Source organism: Apostichopus japonicus, chromosome 8, assembly GCF_037975245.1.
Source record: "Apostichopus japonicus isolate 1M-3 chromosome 8, ASM3797524v1, whole genome shotgun sequence".
Classification (NCBI taxonomy): Eukaryota; Metazoa; Echinodermata; class Holothuroidea; order Aspidochirotida; family Stichopodidae; genus Apostichopus; species Apostichopus japonicus.
In genome coordinates this window covers 38,741,841-38,766,272 of record NC_092568.1, presented here as the reverse complement: position 1 = coordinate 38,766,272, position 24,432 = coordinate 38,741,841, and the positions used below count along the sequence as shown (strand labels likewise).

The window sequence follows — 24,432 nt, the reverse complement described above, 5'->3', positions numbered from 1 at the left end:
CATTTATGTCTAATTTGATCATTCCTGGTGCAATTTTTTTTTAAATTTTCTAATTTAAATCTCATTTCAGAAACCTTCAATTTCCTTTAAGCTGTTCAGCAAGGTTACCAAAGAACTCTGAAAAAATGAGAAAAAAGTATTATTTTTATGTAACCGTATAATGTTTTAAAGCATATGATGTGATCAGATTAATATCCAAGTAAGTTCGAGTTGCAGCTTCTGACAAGCAAGAGTCTGGTCTAACTTTAGGAAAAAATCAAAATTGAAACTCAAAAAGTGAATTATTGAATAATAGAGAAGGAAAAAAATACTCCTGGTGGTGGATGAAGAATGAAATAGTCAAAGTTAATGATTAAGATGTTGAAACAATGACAGAATATAAACAGATATTGTCTCTGTGAGACTCAACACATTAAGTCATGGATATGGGATATTTACAGATATGATTGGCTTAAATTGCAAGGGAAACTGTTACATATGACGCGTCAATTATCTTGAAGGATTGTATATTAAAAGGTTACCAACAAAAACTGAATAATGTTAGACAAAATGAGAAAAAGGTGATTTTACTGTAAACGTATAATGTTTTGAAGCATATGATGTGATCAGATTAATACCCAAATACGTTTATGATAAATTATGCTGATCGAGTTACAGCTTCTGACAAGCAAAAGTCTGGTCTTCACTTTAGGGAAAACTCGAAATTAAAAGTGAATTATTGAGTAATACAGAAGGAAAAAAATATGGTGGTGGATGAAGAATGAAATAGTCAAAGTTAACGATTAGGATGTTCAAAAAATGACAGAATGTAAACGGATGTTGTCTCTATGAGACTAAACACATCAGTTCATGGAGATGGGATATTTACAGATATGGCTGGCTTAAATTGCAAGGAAACTATTACATACGGCGCGTCAATATGTGTACTAAAAATGTTAACAATAAAACTGAATAATGTTAGACAAAATGAGGAGCAGATTTTAATGTAACCATATAACGTGTTATGCATATGATGTGATCAGATTAATATCCAAGTACCTTTATGATCAATTATGCTGATCGAGTTACAGCTTCTGACAAGCAAAGGTCTGGTCTTAACTTTAGGAAAAACTCAAAATTAAAAGTGAATGATTGAAATAATACAGAGAGGCATAAACATACTATTGGTGGTGGATGGAGAATGATATAGTCAAAGTTAACGATTAGGATGTTGAAACAATAACAGAAAATAAACAAATATTGTCTCTGTGAGACTAAACACATTAAGTCATGGAGTTGGGATATTTACAGATATGATTGGCTGAAATTGCAAGGAAACTATTACATATGACGTGTCAATTATGTAGAAGGAATTTTTTATTTTTTAATATTTATTCAACGTGATGAAAGCTATGATGGGATATTTACATGACATAAACATCTGTTTAATATATTATGCTCTTAAAACTGCTCAGAGAATAATCACAATGCATTTGCACTTGTTGTTGTTTTCTTTTGTTCTTCCTTCCTTGTATCTTAACTATTGGACATTGAGTTGGTACATTTTGGATGCTACTCGTTATCGATCCTAAAATCACGTAAAAGTGCAGCTCATTATGTTGAATAGACCACTTTTAGTTTAATTAATGTACAATTCCTAGAATTTCTTGGGGGTAGACATCAGATTTTTGTAGTGGTTTAATCCAAATGTGAGAAAATATCTAGGAAATGAGTATGGTTTGTTCAGAACCAATTCGAATCACTAATTTCTCACTTACAGTGGAAAAGAATTGGTCAATCGGCTTCCCATGATATGTAGTACATGGTAGGATTTGTAAAATTATCGAAAACTGAGTAAAGTGGTTTGATCAATTGGTTTCCAATGCTATGTAGTGCATGGTAGAATTTGTAAAATTATCAAAAACTGAATGCGGTTTGATCAATCGCTATCCTATGCTATCCAGTACATGGTAGGTTTGGTAAACATAAAAAAAATTAATAATGTGGTTTAATCAATCGGTTTCCTATGCTAACTAGTACATGGTAGGTTAGGTAATATCAAAAGCTCGCAACAAAAGGAAAACAGCAGTTTTAATTCATGCTTGAACAAACAATGATAAAAACGGGCTACATATTTAGGTAATCAAGTAATTATGTCATCTTGGGAAAACATATATACAATCGACTGTCATTTAAACGTAGAGAACATAATGTTCTTTAGATATATAGTGACATATGATATTAATGACATGTCAGAAATATTCCAGTAACATTTTCCTTTGTTATCTTCTTGAGTTCTTTCTATGAAACTTGAGAGATAAATAACTAGGATTGACTTAGGATTAAGTAACAATTAAATCACCAGAGAGAGAGATCAGATGTTAGGTCGGGTTAAATACACAGTACATGTTTGAACAGTGGATATTGTTATACTTAAAAAGAAGGGTGAAAGAGTCATCTTCCACTAAGTTCAAACTTAGACTTTCCATCACTGGTTGATGACAACCATACCCTCTTATAATACTGACGTTGATTTTTCACTTGATGTATTGTATAATAACTACCGTGCAGCCTACACAGTTTTGCAAAATATTCAAATAATTCTCGTATTAATTATGTTTTGTTATTATTTACAGTTTTGTAGGGTTCTTTAAAGCACTTCAACCTATCACTCAAATAAAAAACATCAATGAAAAATTTATTAACCATATTTAGGCATCTAACAGCAATCGTTTCGTTTGCTGCTATTAAGCAATTTTATTTGTACGAGCATTTTCGTACATCAATAATATGGTTACTAATTTATGCGGTACAGTGGCATAGGAAGGTACTTTTGAGTGGGGGGGGGGGGGGGGCTGAAGACTGATGGCCGGCCTGGGGGAGGGGTCTAAGGGAATTTTTTGCATTTCCAGGTGGCCTCAGATGCAATTTGGTGCAATATAGCACACTTCAACACCCACTCTATTTTGTAAACTTAATTTTGTATTTTCGCCTGGCCTTAGATGCAATTTAGTGCTCCAAATGAGATTTTTTTTTCATTTGGAAATGAAAAGGGGTTTTCTGACTTGCGAACCGGGGAGGCGGAATGATACTTCCGCCCCTCCACATTTTCACTGGGGGGGGGGCTGGCGCCCCCAGCCCCCGGTTCCTACGCCCTTGATGCGGTATATTTTTGCTGTTTTTTAGGCATACTATGCACATCCGTGAGTCAAAGTGCACACACAGTAATGTGAAATTGCCACACAGTAATTGCCACACAAAGTGGTCATTCACACTTTAAAGTTGCAGCTTACTTTGAGTTGTAACTTTATGTCATTCTGACCAAACCGTTTGCAACTTCTTTTACAAAGTCATGTGGTTAAGTATCTCACTGCTCCTAAGTCATGAAATTATGGCACTGTTGCTTCGTTAATGTCATCCCCCGCCTCTCCCCCCCCCCCCCCAAGGTCTACATTATGTAATTCACCAACAAACATACCATTTTTTAATGATATTTCTTCTAAATGGTCGTCTTTTGTTCCACGAAATACTGATGATTCAACACAAAATAACAGTTTTAAGTGTGGTAACTTATTTATCTGTAGGTGCAACACCGCCCTCTATATCAGATTCGTAATCGCCGTCGTCACAGAAGGCGCAAAGGATGGCGCCACACCAGAAACCACAACCAGAGTGTGCTTGATCCCGTCCCGTTGTTTTCTTTTGCAACTGCATAAAATGATGATAGTTACAAAATATTGTTAGTGCAGTTGCCCTTACTATATTTGGATATTTGGCTGTGTATGAGTGATCTGATAATACCGAAGACAGCATGTAACTGGAGACATCATTATAACGTTCTACCAGTCACACTTCTTTCATTGAACATATATGGGATAAATAATTAACATGTACTCATTTAACATATACCCATGATGTATCACATCCAGTCGTGAAAGTGTAGCAACAGAATTTATGGAGCAAAAATGAAAGAGTGATTTTCAGGGAATCAACTAAATGAAAGTTTCAGTATCACAGTAATAATCATTTATGTTTTAATTGCAAGGATTTTAATTCTAGTGAGGACGTGTTCACTTTATCACTCAATTACATATCAGGTCCGGGGGGGTGAGAGGTCCGGTGATGAAGCCTTAGAGGTAGAACCTTTGGCAATCTGGTAGTGAAACCAGAAGCTAGGTTGAAATAATCGTAGTGCATAAGTGAAGAGAAGACAGGTTACGGAGAATTGCGTTGATCTATCAGTATATATGACCCTAATGTTCGGACCTATTCTGCAGCCACTTTTACAATACACCTGATTGAAGATCTCTTTTCAACTACACACAATTTTCCACAAAGGGATCCAAGGCGTTTTGTACACCCCTCCTAATACCTTACAGGGAAAAGTCATTGTGGCCTTCCATCCGTTAATAGATGACTTACAACATACTTTTTGACCGGACAAGGGAAATGGGGCATGAACGGTTTCAGGTTTTGTGGCTGAGACAGATGGAGGGTGGGGAGCGGCGGGAGGGTGTTTACGTTAGATATTTTGTGGCCGGTGGGGGAAAGGAGGGTATAATAGACTAAACATCTGACCTCTTTGATTTGCAGTTGTAAGTCTTCTATTTCATCATCTTTCTTATTGGAGGCGTCATTTGTTGAAAAGTTGGTTGTGTTCGTCGTCATGGTGGTCACTGGTTTTCCTTCGGGGTACTTGTAGACGGAGAGAATCTGTAAAACGACAGAAATTTGAAAATGAAGAGGAAGAAAGAATCCTTCCCTTCAACGAAATAACAATTCATAAGACGAATTGTACATTCTGGGGCATATTTAGACAATAAGTTAGGTCTATAAAAGTGGCTGTAAACGGTATGTTGTGCTAACAAATAATAACTAAGTAATAATAAATAGAAACATGTCCCCCCGAATGAGTATGGTCCTGAATCATTCAATAATAACATTAAGTAGGGACCCAGCAAACACATTAACGTTTTTAATACGTCATTTAAACGTTTCGTCTTTTGTTTTGATAACGTTATTTGTGGTGTAATAAATAAGTCACGAAAACGTTTTGAGGCTATTATTTCAAAACATGTTTTCGTTAAAACATAAATATAACATTAATATCTAATAAAAACGTTATGCCGACGTTATTATAACACCACATTAAACGTTATAAAAACATATTTTAGAGGCTCTTTTAAAAATGTACGTTTTGTGTTTGCTGGGGAGTACTTCCCTGGTGTCAGTGAAGCTGTCTCCTATGTAGATGGGTTCTGGGTCCTCCCCAGAACTAATAAATACACGTCAAATGAAGCATTCTGAGACTCATTCATAGAAAGTTAGACTATATAAGTGGCCCAACGGAAGGGTTGGCCAATAAATATTTTGTGGGAGGTTGAAAAAAAGAGAGGATGTACACCCTTAGTAGTGACCCTATTCGTCCCCTAGTGCAGCAATGCCGCGACTGAACCCTTTCCCCCGACTGACAATTGGTGTGCCCCCTCCCCCAAAACCCACAAACACACACTGTTGTGGCATATCAGTAATGTCATAGGACGACGTTAATGGGATAACTATTTCACATTATAGGGGGGGGGGGGTCCTTGATTGGGGTAAAACAGATCCAAGCATAATAGTTCATTAGTTTTCGGAACTAGGAATGATTCTTACCTTTGGTACAAAAATCACGATCAAGGTGACCGTAGTACAAAATGTCTGTATCGCTGAGGTAAACACGAAGGAAACCGCGGTGTCGGTTGCAAGTGCAAGGTTAACCCCCACGCCGATTGCACTTAAAAGGATTACATTATAGACACAGAGACCAATCAACTTTGAGTCGTTAAGAGCTGGAATGGTGACCTAAAAATGTGGAAAAGAGGATGAGAAAAGGGAATCTTGAAGGAAGGAACAAGAGTGCTGGTTCCGATTTAAATTGTTCATATTTTCAACTCATCTTTTTAATATCAGGTTTGCTTGTAGCTTGATTACGGATTTGGCTTTCTTCAATGTTCTCACACCAAGGAGAACTATAACCAAAATGGCGGCTGCGGGGAACACTGCCCACCCGCCAGGCCTCTCCTGGATAACTCGTTACACACTCAAGGCACTCGGTCATTGGTCACAAATAATGATAAGGACTCTTATTTTCTTGCATATCATCCGTCATTTAATCAAATAGAAAACATAAATTGCGAACCTTCCTGGTTTCCCAAGCTAGAAAGGTTCCAAAGATAAGGAGTAGGCCTTTGTAGCCGTATAGAGCCGCCTGCCAGTATAGGTCGTTATCGCTCGCACAGAACAGTATGTAAGGCTGTAAGATTATCTGCAGCTCTCTGTCTTCCTGTCAATTAATGAAGGGAAAGAAAAAAACAAGATGAGCGCCATGAGATGGTATCTGATTATTAGGAAAATCTAATTTAGCGCTATTACCCTAGTATGACAAAACTATTAACGGCTACCTATACAGATCAACACCAGGGTATAAATACGACGTCGAGAAGTCTCAACTCGCCGAATCCTCACTTTCCATTAGTATAAACATCCGTCAGTTACTTTACAATGTTATATGATTAACCATTGGTGGATTCATTGATGCCTAATTACAACCTCTTCATCAAATCCTTTATGAGCTCTATCAAACAGGAGTTTGCTTTATTCCTGTAGGAGAATCGTTAAAGATACCGCCCCCATGCTAGCTTTTCGTCACGCCCCCCCCCCACGCAGCACCCCAACCTTAGAATTCTACTCACTTCCTCCAGACTTCCTTACCAAGTTTCCACCTCAACAGGTTATTTTCAATGTTGACAATAGACTAATCTAACAATGTCATGTTATATATTATAAGGACATGTTATTTTATTTTTTTTAATTTTTTTTATCAAAGGCCTATTTTTATATTAATTTAAAAAGAAAAGTGTTTGAATTCCCTTAAATTGACTACTTACCATTCGGTATTGGTTTTGTCTTTGTACTGTAATTGGGTTTATTATAAACCAGGCTGCTAAGATCACAACATCAACAAGAAGAAGCACCGCTACCATAACAAAGAGATGGCGGTCGGTAATAATCTGAACGATATAAAGGGGAAAAAAACAAAACAAAAACTACATGAGATATTTAGCTATATTTTAATTCAAGCCCCTTACTGAAAGGAATTAATGAAACTATTACTGTAGGTTACTTCTCATGTGCCATATTGTAATGATCATCTTGGCCAGAGGGAGGTTGGGGTAGTACTGATCGACGGGTCATAGCCAAATGCTAAAAGCTAATAGTTGATACATGGCCCGAATAGGTTAAGGACCACTGCATGATATGACATGATATTAGTCACTTGCAATAGCAGGGTGAAAATTGTCAATCGTTTTCTACTTTTTCCTTATTGTCTTAAATGAAACTTGATTCGTGAAACTGCAAAACTGCACTAATGATACTAAAAAGAAAAACGTTATTTAATATAAGGTGTGACAAAATACGTGAGATACATAGACCGCCATTCAATTGAAGTAGCTATAACTTGTCAATACAATATCTTAACTCGGACGGTGTGTTCGATGGTAAATAAAATGTTTTCTGTTTGTTTGTCTTTCCTTTCTGTTTCGTTCTTTTAAATCCTCATCTTTTACGAAAGGATTAAGCTTTCAAGAGGAACACACTCATCACGATAAAGTGATACAAGTGCTGACAACAGCGGCGTAACGATGAATCTGGGGGCCCCTGGGTCAAGTGAAGGAAGGGCCCCCTGGCTGTTGGGGAGAATCAACCGGTGTGCGCGCAGCGTACATCACGAGCGTGGAGCGCGAAGTCCCAAAGGCGTGGGTCCAGGAAGCTCTGGGGCTCTACAAGCTCTCTGGTGAAATCTAAGCCGTATATTGAACATTTCGTGGTGATTTTATCGATTGGGATTTTGGGGAAAATCTGCGTTCATAGACACATTTTTGGTCCGCCTTGTCTGTCATACTGGGAACATGAAAAAATGTGTTGCAAAGCTAGAATACATTAAGAGATTGAAAGGACAATAAGACCAAATGACGAGTGTCCAATTAACATAAACATGTATATTTCCACCCGTGGCAAAATATCAGCAAAACGGTGGAAAATATGCCAAATTCGATTTACTGTCTGATACGGAAACATACAAATCCACACACAAATCTTAGGCATCGGTGATTTGGCCGATAGCTGAGGAAAGCATCAGTCAAAGGGGTTCAAAATATGCCAAATTTGTGTCATTTGGCCAGTTATCGGCCAATGTCATGTGGCAACTGGCAACCCTGACCGAGAGCGAATTCATTGAAATTAGAGGCGCTTTTTCGCTATAATATGTACCAGCGGAGCCTATCAAGTTCCAGTGTGTACCTCAGGCTCTTGAGTCAGTCGTGCGGAAAGAAGGATACGAGATTTGCAGTTGCATAAGATTTACGACGAACGTATTCACGCACAGAAAAATATGTTCATTGTCTCGTTTATAGTTTCTTTTCCAACGAAAACGTGCCGTTTCAAAAAAAGAAAGAAAAAAGGGGAACCCCTCTTCTAAGTTCTGTACATCAGTGCATCGGGGCCCCCTTTGGTCGGGGGCCCCTGGGTTTGCCCCGTCCGAACCCATAGGCGTTACGCCGCTGGCTGACAATGACGCATTACGAGGATAAGTATTAATAATGGCTTGTGAAATCAACTGCATGTGTAACAGGACTTCAATGGACTTGTCAGAGTGAAGGGTTTGATCAGTGTGTACCATGAACTGTTGAGTAGATAATACTTACCACGCGCTTAGGGTTCTTTAACGCAGCAACTTTGTGTACACGCCATGTCTTACTAAACATCGAGCCAAAGCTAAGGACGAAGCCGACCGAGAAAACCCATACTCTTGTCTGTAGAAATAATGACAAACCATCAATTGATTGAAACTGTCTAATACTTATAATTTTAATACCGCAAAGAGATTGTTTATCGTGGTCAACCTTTGTCCCTACGTTACTTGTTTCAGCAGCACCGCTCCCATATAAGTTTACATGCAGCCTTAGAAAAAACTCGAAGAAATTTCATGTAACTGAAGGATCCCACATTGTTAAAATGTATAATGCCTACCACACCTTGAAGGCTTATAGTGTTGCAACAGGGGGGAGGCAGTTGGAAGGGGATGAGGGGTGCTATAGGGCAGAATTATTTGTCGCAACCAACATCAATTTATTCTGCGAGAGGGTGGGGGGGGGTGGTGGTAAGAACTCACAGACTCAACATGTTATGTGAGTGGACTTATACGTATAGTGGTGCGGACAGTTTACAGCAAAATCAATTTCCATCAACGGAATAACCGTGCTATTACATGAAGTAGTAGGTATCCGCATCGTGTTATATTGTATCACTATACATTATCACATATTTCCAAATCAACTTAACAAGAATACGTTTCGTTCGTTATATTCAACCTGCTAGTGTTGTCAATTAGTAAATATCTTTATTTATTAATTTAACGGTCGCCGGTAGTGCTCACCCCCATCCCCACCCTCCCCAATGTTAGTGTAATTATAGTAATAATCTGCGTAAAAGTAATTACTTTATTTTCCAGGCAGGCACGTATGTATGTGTGTCCATATGTCTGTATGTGCGTATATACATGCATATCTGACTTTCTAAAATATTTAAAGAAAACTGTATGCATGCTGTTTAACTCACCTGACAGAGGATACGGAATATCGATTGGCTGATATTTGGAGAATCCCAACCGCTCAGACAGGTTGATGTGTAGATCAAGATACTTCCTACCAGGATAAGGTTGTTCAGGTTTGGACTCGACATCTTCATAAATCTGAAGGATAAAGACGGAACATTTTATATTAATTCTCTACTCAGTGATATTATATACGCTATTATGTTCAAACAGTTGGGACAACTTGTTCTATACTGTACTGTCATGTCCCGCTTTCAGAACACTCGTTATTTCAGTATGAGCAGTATGATAATTATGTTTCTATCAGATAAAGGGTAGGAACTGTATGAACTATCAATGCTAGTGGTTTGAAGCATAAAACGGTAGGACAGTACCGAGTGGTATTAGCACTAGGATATTTTCCCAACTGGCTGATATGTACGATCTCTGTATGTTTATAATAAAGTACTGTTACCACCTTTGGAAATTTGGTGATTTTGCAATTGTTATCTCTATTAGGATCGGCATTAGCTTTTCTTCATTACCCTATAAATCTCTGCACCGATATTTACACCTTCAATGGAAGTTACTTTACTCCGTAGGTTTTCCGTACAAGATGGTGAATACATGAGTTTCTTCCCCTGGAGGACATTGACAAAGGTTTTCTTAACAACAAACTACTATTGTTTAGGTATTCCTTATTCAATGACAATACATTAAAGGAATGACTCACTTTTGTTGTCTGAAGTAAATGTTAAAGATGAGAAACACCAAGGCTAAGAGAATGCCGACTCCTGCCAAGGAACACATGATGAGGTACACGAGTAAGGGTATACTCTGGTAACTCTCTACTAGAGTAAATGTAATATGTGGAGTATGGTCCAATGGGACTTGGTCTCCTATAAAAGAAGACAAAGAGAGTGCAACATTAAGTTATGCATAGCCTGGATCACGCGTGGGTGGGGGTGGGGAGAGGGCTCTTGCCCTCACTTTTTCCAGACATTGAACTGGTTTTTTTTTTGTATTCATTACCGTCGGTAATTACTTTTTATGTCGCTCCATAAATCTGTCAACACTTTTATGCAGATAGCTTAAATTAATTACAGTTTCAAATACACAACTAAAGTACTGGGAAATAACCTATAAATATTACACCATATTACATATAGGGGCTTTATGAAATCCAAAAACTTCCCAAAGAGGAGGGGGACACCAATCACACTAGACCCCTCTCCCAAGTTTTCCCCCTCCAACTTTCACACATCAAATCCCGCCCCTGTAATTATGTTAATAAAGAACATGCGATAACGTATAGCGATTTATTTGCTATCTTGATTCCTTCAGTGACATCATGTTGGTCCTATATCAATAAATAATAATAATAATAATAATTTTTGGTTACTGTTCGGAACCTTACATATGATTTACCTAAACCTAAATAGTACCCATTTGCCATCCCTGCATAGAGAATGGAATGGTCTTATTAAAGACAGGTAAATTTAGCTTATGAATATTTAATATCAAAGAGAGAAAACTGTTAAGAAATCACTTATCTACTGCTAAAAGCCTTTGTGTTGGTGAATAGGTGAACGTTAAAAGGTATGACGTTTCGATCTGGCAAAGGCCCCGAAGAAGAACCTGCCAGGATCGTAACGCCAGTCCCTCTAACGGTTATATGAATATTCAAAACCTTGTTTTTCAGTTTTGTCCATACCTGGCCAAATGATGTCCGACAGCCATTCAATCTCACCTTTGGCGATGTCGTGTCGTGCAAAGATAACCTGGCTAAATTCTTGCGAAGGGAAATCAAGAAATATGATAATAAATCAGCGGTGTGGCAACGAGGCTCCAAAGTGGTTATACATGGTTCATGGCCACGATGGGTACCCCCCCCCCCACTCCCCGAGCCCTCCTTCATAAATTAAGGCGAAGATAATACTAATGTATGTACGACTTGCTGCTCTTCACCCCTATTTATCCTAAAAAGTCGTCACATCAAATATAGGTTGAGAGTTAAATGCTGCTCTTTAGCTATACCGATGTCATTTTAACTGCAGTCTTTGAATACATATAGTGTAGGCCTAGGCCTTTGTAGTTTTCACAGGGAAATACTATAAAGTTTTAATTTTGAAGTAAGTAGACTCTATCTAGACCATCTTAATATCACGGATGTGTAGAAATTAATTTCCAATAAAATCTCACTTTAAATGATCAGCTGCACTCTAAGAAGGTGAGAAATACACATTTGCAATCATTGTTAACCATGTACGTCATTGATACCGATATCATCATTAAGTTACACTAATCAATTATTGGAAAATAGATAAGGGTACGTGCTCATTTAGTTAAAATGACAATTGTACGGTTTCAACTAGAACTTGAAAAGGGAGCAACGAAGCGAATTGGAGGATGAGTGCACTTTTTAAGATTTCTCAACAAAATATGCATTTCAAAAAAACTTTTTGCATCCTTTTACCCATTTTGTGTAATAATAAATTGTCAAAGTGTACAAATGAAGTTGAAAGCTCATTAAGCGAGCGAAAACAAGGTAAACAAGAGGGGTAGGGGGTGTCTTATGCACTTAATTGATTACTAATCGACAATATACAGAATCTTGTCCATAAATTAAGCATACCAGCTCCTTTTTTACACATGAAAGCCTGAAACGAGGTACAGGGTACAGATTCCCATTGGTCACGTGATAGATCCATAACAAAGCAAGGCCCATCGCCGCTAATCAGAGTACCATCTTCGTCCTCCCATGGAGCCCAGCCGGGAGTGATAGCAACTGGGCCGTCGACCCACTGAAAGCTTCCCACAGTATCTCGCTGCAAGGAGAGTAACCTTTAAACACAAACAAGTATAAACAAGAATAAACAACAATTGCAGAACTGATGCAGTGATGAAGCAGCTCGAGGTGGGGTAAGGGAATAAGGAGTGCCCACGTTTGTGGGTCTGACCTTCTTCTTCTCCTCACTCCCCTCCTCCATGATCTGGAGATGATGTTCAAAGATTGTTTCATTACTCACACCCAGTGCACAAACTGTGGTATCCCGTTAAGTTGTATCGTGAATATTGTCTCTGGTATGCAGTAACTATAGTGTATTTTATCGTTCGTACGTTTTGAACTGTTTCTCTAGCCCAAAAATGGCGCTGCAACGAGTCTAACCTGGCAACTATCTAATCACTTGAAGAAATTCCAGGATCCAAGATTTTATAAGGGACGGTGTGTCTCGGGGTTGCAATGGGGTCGTTGCAGCCGACTCTCCATGCAGGAGGCATTGGAGAATCCTCCATCAGAAAAAATAGAATTGTGCGAGTAACTACTTTCGATGTTTTTGTGAGGTTAAAAAAGGGTGTCGTAACACCTCCTAGCCCATACCCCTCGATCAGCACCTGCTGATTCTGTGTAAATTTGGCCCTACCTAAAAAGTATGCTGTGTAAGGGTGGCATGCCAAGTTGAATGTTGGTGTTCACTTCAGGTAGCAAAAAGGTATTAAGTACTCTTCTGAGGTAAACTTTACAAGAACAAACATGCAAAACGGTTTATTGTGGTAATAGAGTAACGAACCTTACATTCGCAACTACAACTATAATTGCTTTAAATTATACACTTTTAGGCATATCCTTAACTTCTCCCTCAACTATCGTGTTTTTTTCTTACCACTGAGTTGCACCGACCATGTGCTCTTGCATTTCCATCTTTTTAAGGGCTTCATATTCCTTTTCATTCCGTACATCGATAAGATGACCTTGAAGGCTGTTGCAATATGAAATAGCGTCCTCTAAAGATTTCTCCTCCAATATAAACTTATAACAATATCTACCGTAGATGAGCCAGCCATCCTCACATTCCCCTGAAAAAAAAAGATAAATCAAAATTTAAAAAAATCAAAGGTCAGTGAAAGTTTAAATTGTTATGATCATATTATTATACGCCACGCTGGTCGCTGCATATACAGTTTTAGCCCCAAAACAATTAAGAAAATACGATACTTGTATTAATCGAATGACGGCAAACATTGCCTGACTAAATGAAGTAATTAACAAAGGGACCAATTACTAAGAACAGAGGCATGTATATTCATGAAAATATAAATGGTTTATATCCAGTTTACCATCAAAGCACTGTCTCAATACACAGTTTACAATCACTGTCTGTGAAGAATATATTCCAACATAAATTGTATTACGAGAAAGCAAAATATTTATAATAGTCATAAATTAAATTTCTAGATTGCAGGCTATCATAATACTTAATAAATTCTATATGCTATCAGTTATACTACACCCTTAATACACATCTTTCTGTGATGAGACGACCGAAAAAATAATTATAATAATAATGATGATGATGATGATGATGATGATGATGATGATGATGATGATGATGATGATGATGATGATGATGATGATGATGATGATGATGATGATGATGATGATGATGATGATGATGATGATGATGATGATGATGATGATGATGATGATGATGATGATGATGATGATGATGATGATGATCATGATGATGATGATGATGATGATGATGATGATGATGATGATGATGATGATGATGATGATGATGATGATGATGATGATCATGATCATGATCATGATGATCATGATGATGATCATGATCATGATGATCATGATGATCATGATGATGATCATGATGATCATGATGATCATGATGATCATGATCATGATGATGATGATCATGATGATGATCATGATCATGATGATCATGATCATCACCATGATCATGATCATGATGATGATGATGATGATCATGATGATCATGTTGATGGTCATGATCATGATCATGATGAGGGGCTGACCAGAGCATTGGCTTGACACATGCGCATAGAACCATGTATATCAAATCATCACAATTAACGTACGTGATGGTACATATTTTACAAATATAAACAGTGCATTTAATGAATGTGTACGTCCATGTGTCGGTACAATTATCCATTGTACTAATCATGAATGAACGTACCTCTTAGCTGTTCCAAATTTATTAGACCAATCCTTTCACCATTATGGAAACTTATCGGACCCTTTAAAGTTAATAAGAAATGTCAAATAGAATTCGTCAATACAGGACAATGTAAAACAACATGCTAGAGTTTTATACTAGAAGATAAGGTACGGCCAAAGTTAAAGCAATTTTTTTTTAATGATTATAAGACTAGGGTAAGGGAGCGGTAGATCATGAGAATGAATCAATAATATTAAGAACACGTGAAACGTTTGAGAAGGACTGAGAGGTATAATTTATGAGGCTTGGAAATAAGGAGACAAAGATATTCGGGAAATTAGAATAAACTTAAAACATTTATAATTATTTATTTTAAAAGAATGAAGAGACATTTCAAGACACTTTTCTTAACTTCGTAATTGAGACAGTGAAAGAGAAAGGCTGATTCAATGGAATAACCTGGTAACTTATAGTCTATTGATTTGCGGTAACACAAATGTAGTGCATCGGACAGGGAGCCATGTGTTGGTTTTACATTTGTCCCTTTCGGCGTTCGTTGCTGTACCTTTATACATTATAATTGATACGAACACAAGACATATTAACGCTCTGTAGTTTCAAATGTAGAGTTTATTACCGAAGATGCCGTTTTTAAAACGTGGTTGAGGGAAACCACCTGAAAGTGCTGCACCGTCCTTTTTGTATTTGTAGTTTTGACAATTGTTCATGAGGCCGGCTCATCAGTACAGGCCATAATGTGAACGTTAACAAATTGTTTTATAAATTCTGATAACTCAACCAAAATGTTCTGTTAACTTCATATGAACAACAGAGCATCGCTGGAGTTAATTAGCCAGCCGATGCACATGCTAGTACAGTAACTACTGGTGCCACCTGTAACACATGGTACCGTGTTACGAACACAAAGCAGTAATTATACTGATGCACGGTTGTGCGACATGAATAGTAGTAACATGAGTTACAGGTGGCACCATTATGTACTAGCTATGTGCTTGAAGTTAAGGAGGTACGGCACCGCTTGATTCCAGTTCAATGCTCTCTTTAAATTACCCCAATTCGTCATGCCGAGAAAGAAGAAAGGCCATGTTCGGGTATAACCATAGGCCTACTTATAGCATAAAACGACTAGATACGACTTCATTTTAGAATCTCTTATTAAAGAACTCGCACTCATGTCCCTCATGTCCCACAACCGTGCATCAGTAATTATTACTTTGTGCTCGTAACATGTGTTACAGGACATGAACAGCAGTCACTGTACGAGCCATTGGTATCGGGTGCATTAACCTCAAATGTTTGAAGGATCATTTCTCCAAAAAAGCTACAAATGGTATAGAAATACGACCTGGAAGGATGGCAGTGTTTGTGATAACGGTCTATAAACTATCAAATTAAGTCTTAAATATACCTTCAAAGATGAAAGCAGACGTTGAGAGTATCTTACCGATACGCCTTCGAAGTGAACGCTATTGATAGCGTCGAGAATGATTTGGGCTATATCGCTGTCGTCGAAGGTGAATTCTTCCAGTTTCTTTGTGATTCCATCTTCAAGACGTTTCTCATTAAGGATGTTTATTGTCTTGTTCAAAGCTATTGCTACTACCCAAATAGCGTCATAGCCATACGATGCCTGATTGGTCAACGAATATGAGTCGAAAAGTTGAAGATGTTCCTCGATCAATCGCAAGTAGTCCAACGGAGTCTGTACCACAGATAAAGGAGAAAGAACAGAAAAAACAACAACAACAAAGTTAACAAACGTATTCAATGATATGACATAATTTATGTGACATGTGTAATTTACTGACTTGTATTGTACCACATGACCTGACCGGAAAAGAAAACATATACATATATATATATATATATATGTATATATATATATATGTATATATATATATATATATATATATATATATATATATATATATATATATATATATATATATATAAGCAACAACAAAGAAAAGTTAAACACCACATGCTTCAAGGTGTGCTATTTTGTGCATGAGAAACACTTACTATTCCTGCCACGGTGACGGATTCTTCCTTGCCCAGTACCGGTGCTTGTGTTCCAATGTACATGGATGTCTCCACTGCCTCTAGGAGTTCCTCTTTGCTGCAGCTGAGGGTATCATCATCTTCTTTGTACCAGTCTTTCTTGTATTCTCCCAGGAGCAACCACACGTAACCTTCTCCGTACATACCATGTTTATATGCCTGCCCGACATTTTGAAAAGTATGTTGCGTATCACTAATATCATAACATAACTATATGCAACACTTCACAACATATTTTTAGGTTTTTAGACAATTTTAAACTATCGTACAAACGTGTGAAATATTTCCTCTCCCAATAAAACAAGCCATAATCATACGTAACGAACTAGAACGCCAAGATAGTTTTCTGTTGAGTGAAGGAAGGGAAGGGGAACACGCAGGACAAAATTCGTGGGAAACGACAAGGGAAGGATCTTGGTGGTAACGAATGCTATCGGCATATGGCTAACTGTAAACTTCGTCAGCAATACTTGGCAGTTGGAATGAAAAGTAAAAAATGTGAAAGTATGACACAAGAGATCGTTATACTAATTTGATTGTGTTACATTTTGTAATTTTCAGTCCACTGCCAAGTAATGCCGAAAAGTCCAATAATGAGTCATATCTCATTTCCCTGCTTTTGTCTAATAATCATAATACATAGATATATATATATGCCTATCAAAAAGAATATGTATATATGAGTATATATAAATATATTTATTTATATATATATATATATATATATATATATATATATATATATATATATATATTTATTTATATATATTTATACATATATATATATACATATATATATATATATATATATATATATATATATATATATATATATATATATTCGATGATTTTCATTTATTTTCCTGTGAGTTTTTTGAAGACACAGTATTAAATAATAACTTGCCTGCAGCCAGTTGTGCAATGACGTCACAACTACGGTTTTTACAATGTTCTTATATTCAACTTATATTTTGCTATTGAAGGGAAATTTATATGCAACTGTTTTCATATTGACTTTAATCCATGACGCTTTCTTCTCACATAAATAAACGTTTCGTTTCCATTTCGGAATAAGAAAAACATAAATCTCTTCCACGACTTTTTTTCTAAGGTTTCAAATTTGAATGCGTTTAAACACACTGTTAACTGTATTCACGGCCATTAAAATCTTGCAGCCGAAGCTGAATGATACCGCTACATAGTTAATCACCACGAACGAACAAGGAAAGGTAAGGGATGGGTGGGTGAAAGTATCAAATCTGTTTAGAAATTAATGTGCTATTACAGTAACTGTTAACTGCATAAACTAACGTTGTTATACATCGTCCGAGTTATAGATACGTTATAGAAAAGATGAAGCTTCTTGACTATATTTCCCTATACCTCTATTCATGTTTTTGCTCGGTATATGTATATGAAGGCCTATGATATGGTTAATTCCAATTATATTACCTGGTACCATGGAGATCTGTTTTTACCTCCATGCTGGTACTTACCTCACAAAACAGTTTTCTTGCTGTCGGGTAATACATATTACCGGCTATAATCTTGGCATCTTGTTTCTATGAAGAACAATTAATATCATTCTTTGTGATAGGCAGTGATAACCAGAAAATAAGTGGGTCTTCAGTACATATCATATCGTCTGACCAAGGCTCAAACCAATGGTGGATGAAAGGCACCTAGCGAAATATATATAAGGTTGGATGTCTCATGTTGGAACTGTTCGATTGTATAGGAAGGGCCAGATGCAGTATTTTAAATAGTTGTGGCCATGTGGTCGCGATGATGCCATCCTTCTTCCCCTCTTCTTCTCCTCCGGCTTGCTACATCTGCTCCATGAGAGCCGCTTATACAAGCAGCCATTGTAATGACTATACCTTGGGAAGGGCCGGCTATATAAGCATCCATAGCAATGACTACACCTTGAGGTGCTCAATAAGGGCCGTTTATGCAAGTATCCATTGCAAAGGCGATACCTTGAGGTGCTCTATAAGGGTCGTTTATACAAATAGCCATTGCAAGGACTATACCCGGAGGTGCTCTATAAGGGTCGCTTATACAAGTAGCCATTGCAAGGACTAAACCTTGAGGTGCTCTATAAGGGCCGGACAAGTAATCATTGCAAGGACTGTACCCGGAGGTGCTTTATGTTAGGGCCGATTATACAGGCAGCCATTGCAAGTAGTACACCTTGAGGTGCTCAATAACGGCCGTTTATACAAGCAGCCATTGCAAGGACTACACCTCGAGGTGCTCGTATATGTCGTGTTATACAGGCAGCTATTGCAACTATTACACCTTGAGGTGCTCTATAAGGGTCGGTTATACAAGCAGCCATGGCAAGGACGATACCTCTAGATGCTCTATAAGGGTACGGTTATACAAGTAGCCATTGCAATGACCACACCTTGAGTAGCTCTATATTGGCCGGCTATATATAAGCATTCATTGCAATGACTACACCTTGAGGTGCTCTATATATCAGGGCCAGTTACACAAGTAGCCATTGCAAGGACTATAATTTGAGGTGCTTTTTAAGGGCCGTTTGTACAGCATCCATTGCAAGGACTACACATTGAGGTGCTCTATGAGGGTACGGTTACACAAGTAGCCATTGCAAGGACTACACCTCGAGGTGCTCTGTAAAGGTCGTGTTATGCAGGCAGCTATTGCAATTATTACACCTTGATGTGCTCTATAAGGGTCGGTTATACATGCAGCCATCGCAATTATTACACCTTGAGGTGCTCTTTAAGGGTCGCCTACACAAACAGCCATTGCATTGACTATACCTTGAGGTTTTCGACTTGATTCTTCGGATCATCATCAAAGCTTTCTGATGAGATGATGGTGATATTGCTGTCCTTCAAATGGTTCAAAAGATCGTCAACGCTCTGGCAATACAAATTATAAGGAGACAAATTAAAACAAATACAAGCAAAACGCGACAGAAACATCCAACATATTGTAAATACGTTTTGCTTGGGATGAGGGGGAAAAGGGAAGAAAAGAAATGTTATATATCTATAAGTAAACAAAATTACTAACAGCACATACAGTCCAACACACGAACAATATTCATTATTGATTTAAAAAATAATAGCTGGTTTATTCTAGCTAGTGTTAGTTCGAATTGCTTTAGTTCAATATGTTTTAAGTACATATTAACTTAAATTTGATTGGTAGCTTAATTAAAACATATTTCCTAACAATTATTTGCTAGTGTGCTATTGTGTTCGAATTGGACGGATTCACACCCTCTATAACAGGGATATGACCCGGTGACCTGGTTTATATAGTCACCAGCTCTCACATCCCTGTTAGCGGTGTATATTCGTCTTCTTCAGACCCAACCGAAACCTATACAAACCTCAACCCAGTTGGTTAGTTGTTAAACCTGTAAGTATATAAACAGTATCGTACACTTACAAGTGAAAACACTTCATGATTTTCGTGGATGGTGGCTACTCTGGTCCAATTGAAGAGTTTCATGAGAGCAACACGTGACGGGTTGAGTGACGTATCTGATGGTATAATACGACCAAAGGTCGAGTACTTGTTACGGTTATGCAAAGCAGGAGAAGAGGCAGTGGGTGACATCTGAAAGGGAGAAGATAACATATATGATGTTTATATGAAACAATCACAATATTAGATCTTGCTACCACCCAATGTAGTTGCAACGAAGGTGACATTTAGGAAAGAGGTGAGGTTTATATATATATATATATATATATATATATATATATATATATATATATATATGCGTGTGTGTGTGTGTGTATCTGGTATTTGGCAACAAACACTATCTCCAGATTCATGGCACCGCGATGGGTTCCAAAATGGCTGTTTGTTTTTGCCTAAATCTTCTTGGGAAACTGCGAGAATAAGTTCTATCTTTACAAAACTTGAACCCACACCATTGATTACGTTTTATTGGCGATATATTCATGGTATGGACCCATGGTGAGGGAAATCTAAAACTCATCATTGATGACATAAACTCGTTTCATCAAACAATAAAATAATACTGCAATCTTTTCTAGATATGACGTTCACTTTCTGGACACCACTGTGACCCTACAAAATGGCTCACTCGAAACAGACTTGTTCAATAAACCCCACGAACAAGCACAACTATCTCTTACCAAGCAGTTGTCATCCACGTCACTGTATCAGAAACATTCCATACAGTCAAGCCTTGGGCATTCGGCGCATTTGCTCCTCTGAAGTCGAGTTTTGATTCACGCACCAAGCAAGTGTCGCAATACCTTTTCAAGTTACATCTTTCGGGGTTCTATTGAGTATGCTATCAAAAAGGCCAAAAGCACCGAAACATCGACGAACAAAACTCGTCAAAACCAGTTCCAAAGTTATACCATTGGTTACTGACATCGACCTTGGTCTCTCACCACTGGCAAATATCATTCAGAGCATTTTTCACATACTTCAAAGCACCGAACGTCTGAAATCAGTTTTTCAGAACCACCTGTCATCTCATTTACAAGACCCAGAAACCTGTGGGACATTTCAGTTCGGGCATCTTTTCAGGATGACACCCCATCAAGGGCAAACAAAACAGAAAATACAGGATCATCACCCTGTACACAAAATTGCAAACGTGCTTACTTGTCGATTCTATACTGGGGACTTTCAGAGCAATCAAAACACAGGCACGTTGAAAAGCAGTTAATAAACTTCCTGTCTAAAAATGCCATTCACCTCATCTACTGCAATACTAGCAACTTAAAATAAGATAAGAATGAGAATGACAAAACATAGATTGGCGATCAAGGCTAAAAAGATCAACCAAACTCTTGCATTTTACTTCAATCTCCCAAATCATTTTGATTGAGAATTAGTGTGTTATTGCCATTGATCAAATCAATTCTTGGACATTAAAATTCAGAAATGGAAAAGAAAATTTCTGGGAACTAAACCTAAAGACCATGCACGGCACCATTCGGTGTAAACATCAGAAACGACCTGCCGTCCCAGATAAGCCAAAATAATTCCTTTGACGTTACGACGGAATCGGATTAAAATAATCTACACGGATTAAAAATATTTGAAGTTTTACTATACTTAAATATACTTTAAACAACAGGATTTAATATGTTAAAACAACAGGATGTAAATGAATTTCCAAAACGGTGTCAGTAGTTGACCTATTTCATAAATCACTTTCCCTGCTGCATAAAGGTTATGTACTTTTGCCGTAAGAGAGTTGCAAAATTAAGTTATAAAAACCATCATCGATGGCGCAGCAATTAATACTGCTGCATCAAACTATTTCTAGTTATTTTGTCGATATTTCAATTCCAAATGTTCTTAAAGTATACACCTCTGTTAATTTTATTCATTTTCATGTGATTTTTCCATTCTTTGAAGAAAAAAAAATCTTCCACGCATTTCCTTTTAAGGTTTCAAATTTGAGTGCTTTTAAGGTTTCAAATTTGAGTGCTTTTAAACACACTGTTAACTTATTCACGGCCATCAAAATCTTGAATCCGAATCCGAATGATACCGCTACATATATATATATATATATATATATATATATATATATATATATATATAAATATATATATATATATATATATATATATATATATATATGTATATATATATATATATATATATATATATATATATATATATATATATGTATATATATATATATATATACATATATATATATATATATATATATTACATGTCAGTGACACACTCCCAAGCCTTGTGACAATAATAACCAAATTGAGTAGTAACTGTGTCAAATAAAGTGCATTAAAGTCCTCAATAAGCAGCAGGGTTAACTTCATAATTAACCACGCGCGGACCCAGGGGAGGTCTTAAGGGGGGGGGTGGTACTCCCTTTTAAATCCCCACAAAAAGTACAATAAGTTACTAGCACAGACTTGACTTATAGTTTAAAAAGGCCTTAGAATGTACCACATACGTCCAAGCTATTATCTTCCTTTTATATCTGGGTAGGACACTCACACCCAACTAGGTTACATGTGAGCCGGTTTAAACGACACCAAAGCAACATCCCCGCCTTTTTGAAATCCTGGACTCATCCCTGTTTACAATTCAAATGATTTATGATGATCCCACACCTCCAGCCCATCCCCCCCCCGCCTTAAAAAAGACAGATAAATACAAAATTCATTATTTAATATGATGCGAAATTAGAAGACAATTGACAAAATGAAGCGATCGGTAAACAGTTAGACAGTTGAACGGTAAATATGCTCCCAAATGAAACAGAATCTTTGAATTGAGTAACTCGATAATAATACCATTATGTATATTAGGTCAATCAAAGCGCCATTTATTTAAATGAAAAGCAATTTGCGTGGGCTATATGATAATTATTATTCTTGAGCTGTTTTTCATATTTCGGGAAAGAGTTCCTTCCTTTCTTCAAAAAGACGTCAGCATCGCTCCTTGAGCCATTTTTTATCTATACGTTCGCTGTTCAGTTACCGTAAGTCGTTACATACAGTTAATGTTTATTTCTCGTTAAAAGTTAAATTTTAAAAGTTCTCGATGTAAGCTTCAAGGATTCTTTGCCGGCTTGGTCAAAACGACTCAAAGTTGCAGACTACTTGTCAATTCAGCGTAAAAATAAACTAAGTTTACGAAACAAAAATGTAATATAACGCACAACGCACAGTTTAAAGGAATATTTGCCAGATAGGCTTTAACGGATGCTTGTATCCACGAATCGATGGAAAATTACTTTGGTAAAATGAATTATCATATATAAATATTTTTTTTATATCCTACTCTTTTTTTCAGGTGATGGCATGCATGTTTTCGTCGGTTGGTTTCCTTTCAATTTCTTGTACAAGTATTGAAAACTAAATGGTAAATTGAATTGCATTGGATCCAAATTTTACATGGAATCCGCTGATTTAATTAATTCTGATATAAACCAAAACATGTTAATGTACATCCAGGTGCTAGCTTCTAAAACATGTATGGCAATTGCAACAATACGTTTGCTTAATAATAAGCACAAAAGGTTACAAAACAATGCAATACAATGCCGCGCTCGATCACTTTCACCAGAAGTTACCATTTCGAGTATAGACACCGAATTTAGAAACAAGGATAGGTAATTTAATCAAGAAATAAAAGAGCAACTGTTGAGGTAAATCAACCATTGGCCCTATAGAAGATATAACAACTACAGTTGCCTACACGTAACAAATTTAATATGACTTTAATTAAAATGAGGTGGTGATCATCAAAAACAACTGGGTTGACGAAACACGGCCTGGAACACGCAAATATTAATCTTGAAAAAGAAAAGTTTCTCTAGGCAGAAAAAAGATTGTACATTACTGGTGAACAAAACTATGTAAAGATCTAGGTTGGCGACTTCCGTCTGTACGTGACGACCTATATTTAAATGATCATATCTAAAAGTTGACCGTATTTCCATCAAGGATGCTACGGAAGTACAAATACAAAATGGACACTCGTTCTCAAAAAGTTACCTTTGAATTTATTCAATACAAATCAAGGACATTGTAATAGCACTAGTATCTCAGTGTGGAATATGCTGGGCTGCTGATGTATCATTGGGGGGGGGGGGGTGGGAATCGTCCAGTCGGATGTGTTGGAGTCCTAAGCCCCACCCCTCCCCGGCAAAATGGTGCAATGTGAGGCATATTTAGGATATAATGAGGTCAAAAAACAGGGTTGTGCTAATATTTTTTTTTACTTTTCTGTATGAGG

The 24,432-nt window shown here is 37.2% G+C and overlaps 1 protein-coding gene across 1 annotated transcript in view; it reads right to left on the bottom strand.

The window, feature by feature from the left end:
• Nucleotides 1-2,830: 2,830 nt before the first annotated feature.
• Nucleotides 2,831-24,432, bottom strand: part of LOC139971921 (gamma-aminobutyric acid type B receptor subunit 1-like) — a 40,340-nt gene continuing 18,738 nt past the window's right edge. The window contains exons 4-20 of the mRNA XM_071978765.1: nt 20,110-20,280; nt 19,473-19,574; nt 18,174-18,239; nt 16,639-16,836; nt 16,061-16,318; nt 14,614-14,674; nt 13,279-13,471; nt 12,249-12,457; nt 11,328-11,405; nt 10,347-10,512; nt 9,640-9,772; nt 8,727-8,834; nt 6,909-7,031; nt 6,161-6,304; nt 5,635-5,823; nt 4,558-4,692; nt 2,831-3,687 (exon numbers count right to left, since the gene is read on the bottom strand). Coding sequence (XP_071834866.1) covers nt 3,550-3,687; nt 4,558-4,692; nt 5,635-5,823; nt 6,161-6,304; nt 6,909-7,031; nt 8,727-8,834; nt 9,640-9,772; nt 10,347-10,512; nt 11,328-11,405; nt 12,249-12,457; nt 13,279-13,471; nt 14,614-14,674; nt 16,061-16,318; nt 16,639-16,836; nt 18,174-18,239; nt 19,473-19,574; nt 20,110-20,280 — 2,472 coding nt within the window. The 3' untranslated portion in view covers nt 2,831-3,549. The remainder of the gene's footprint in view (nt 3,688-4,557; nt 4,693-5,634; nt 5,824-6,160; nt 6,305-6,908; nt 7,032-8,726; nt 8,835-9,639; nt 9,773-10,346; nt 10,513-11,327; nt 11,406-12,248; nt 12,458-13,278; nt 13,472-14,613; nt 14,675-16,060; nt 16,319-16,638; nt 16,837-18,173; nt 18,240-19,472; nt 19,575-20,109; nt 20,281-24,432) is intronic.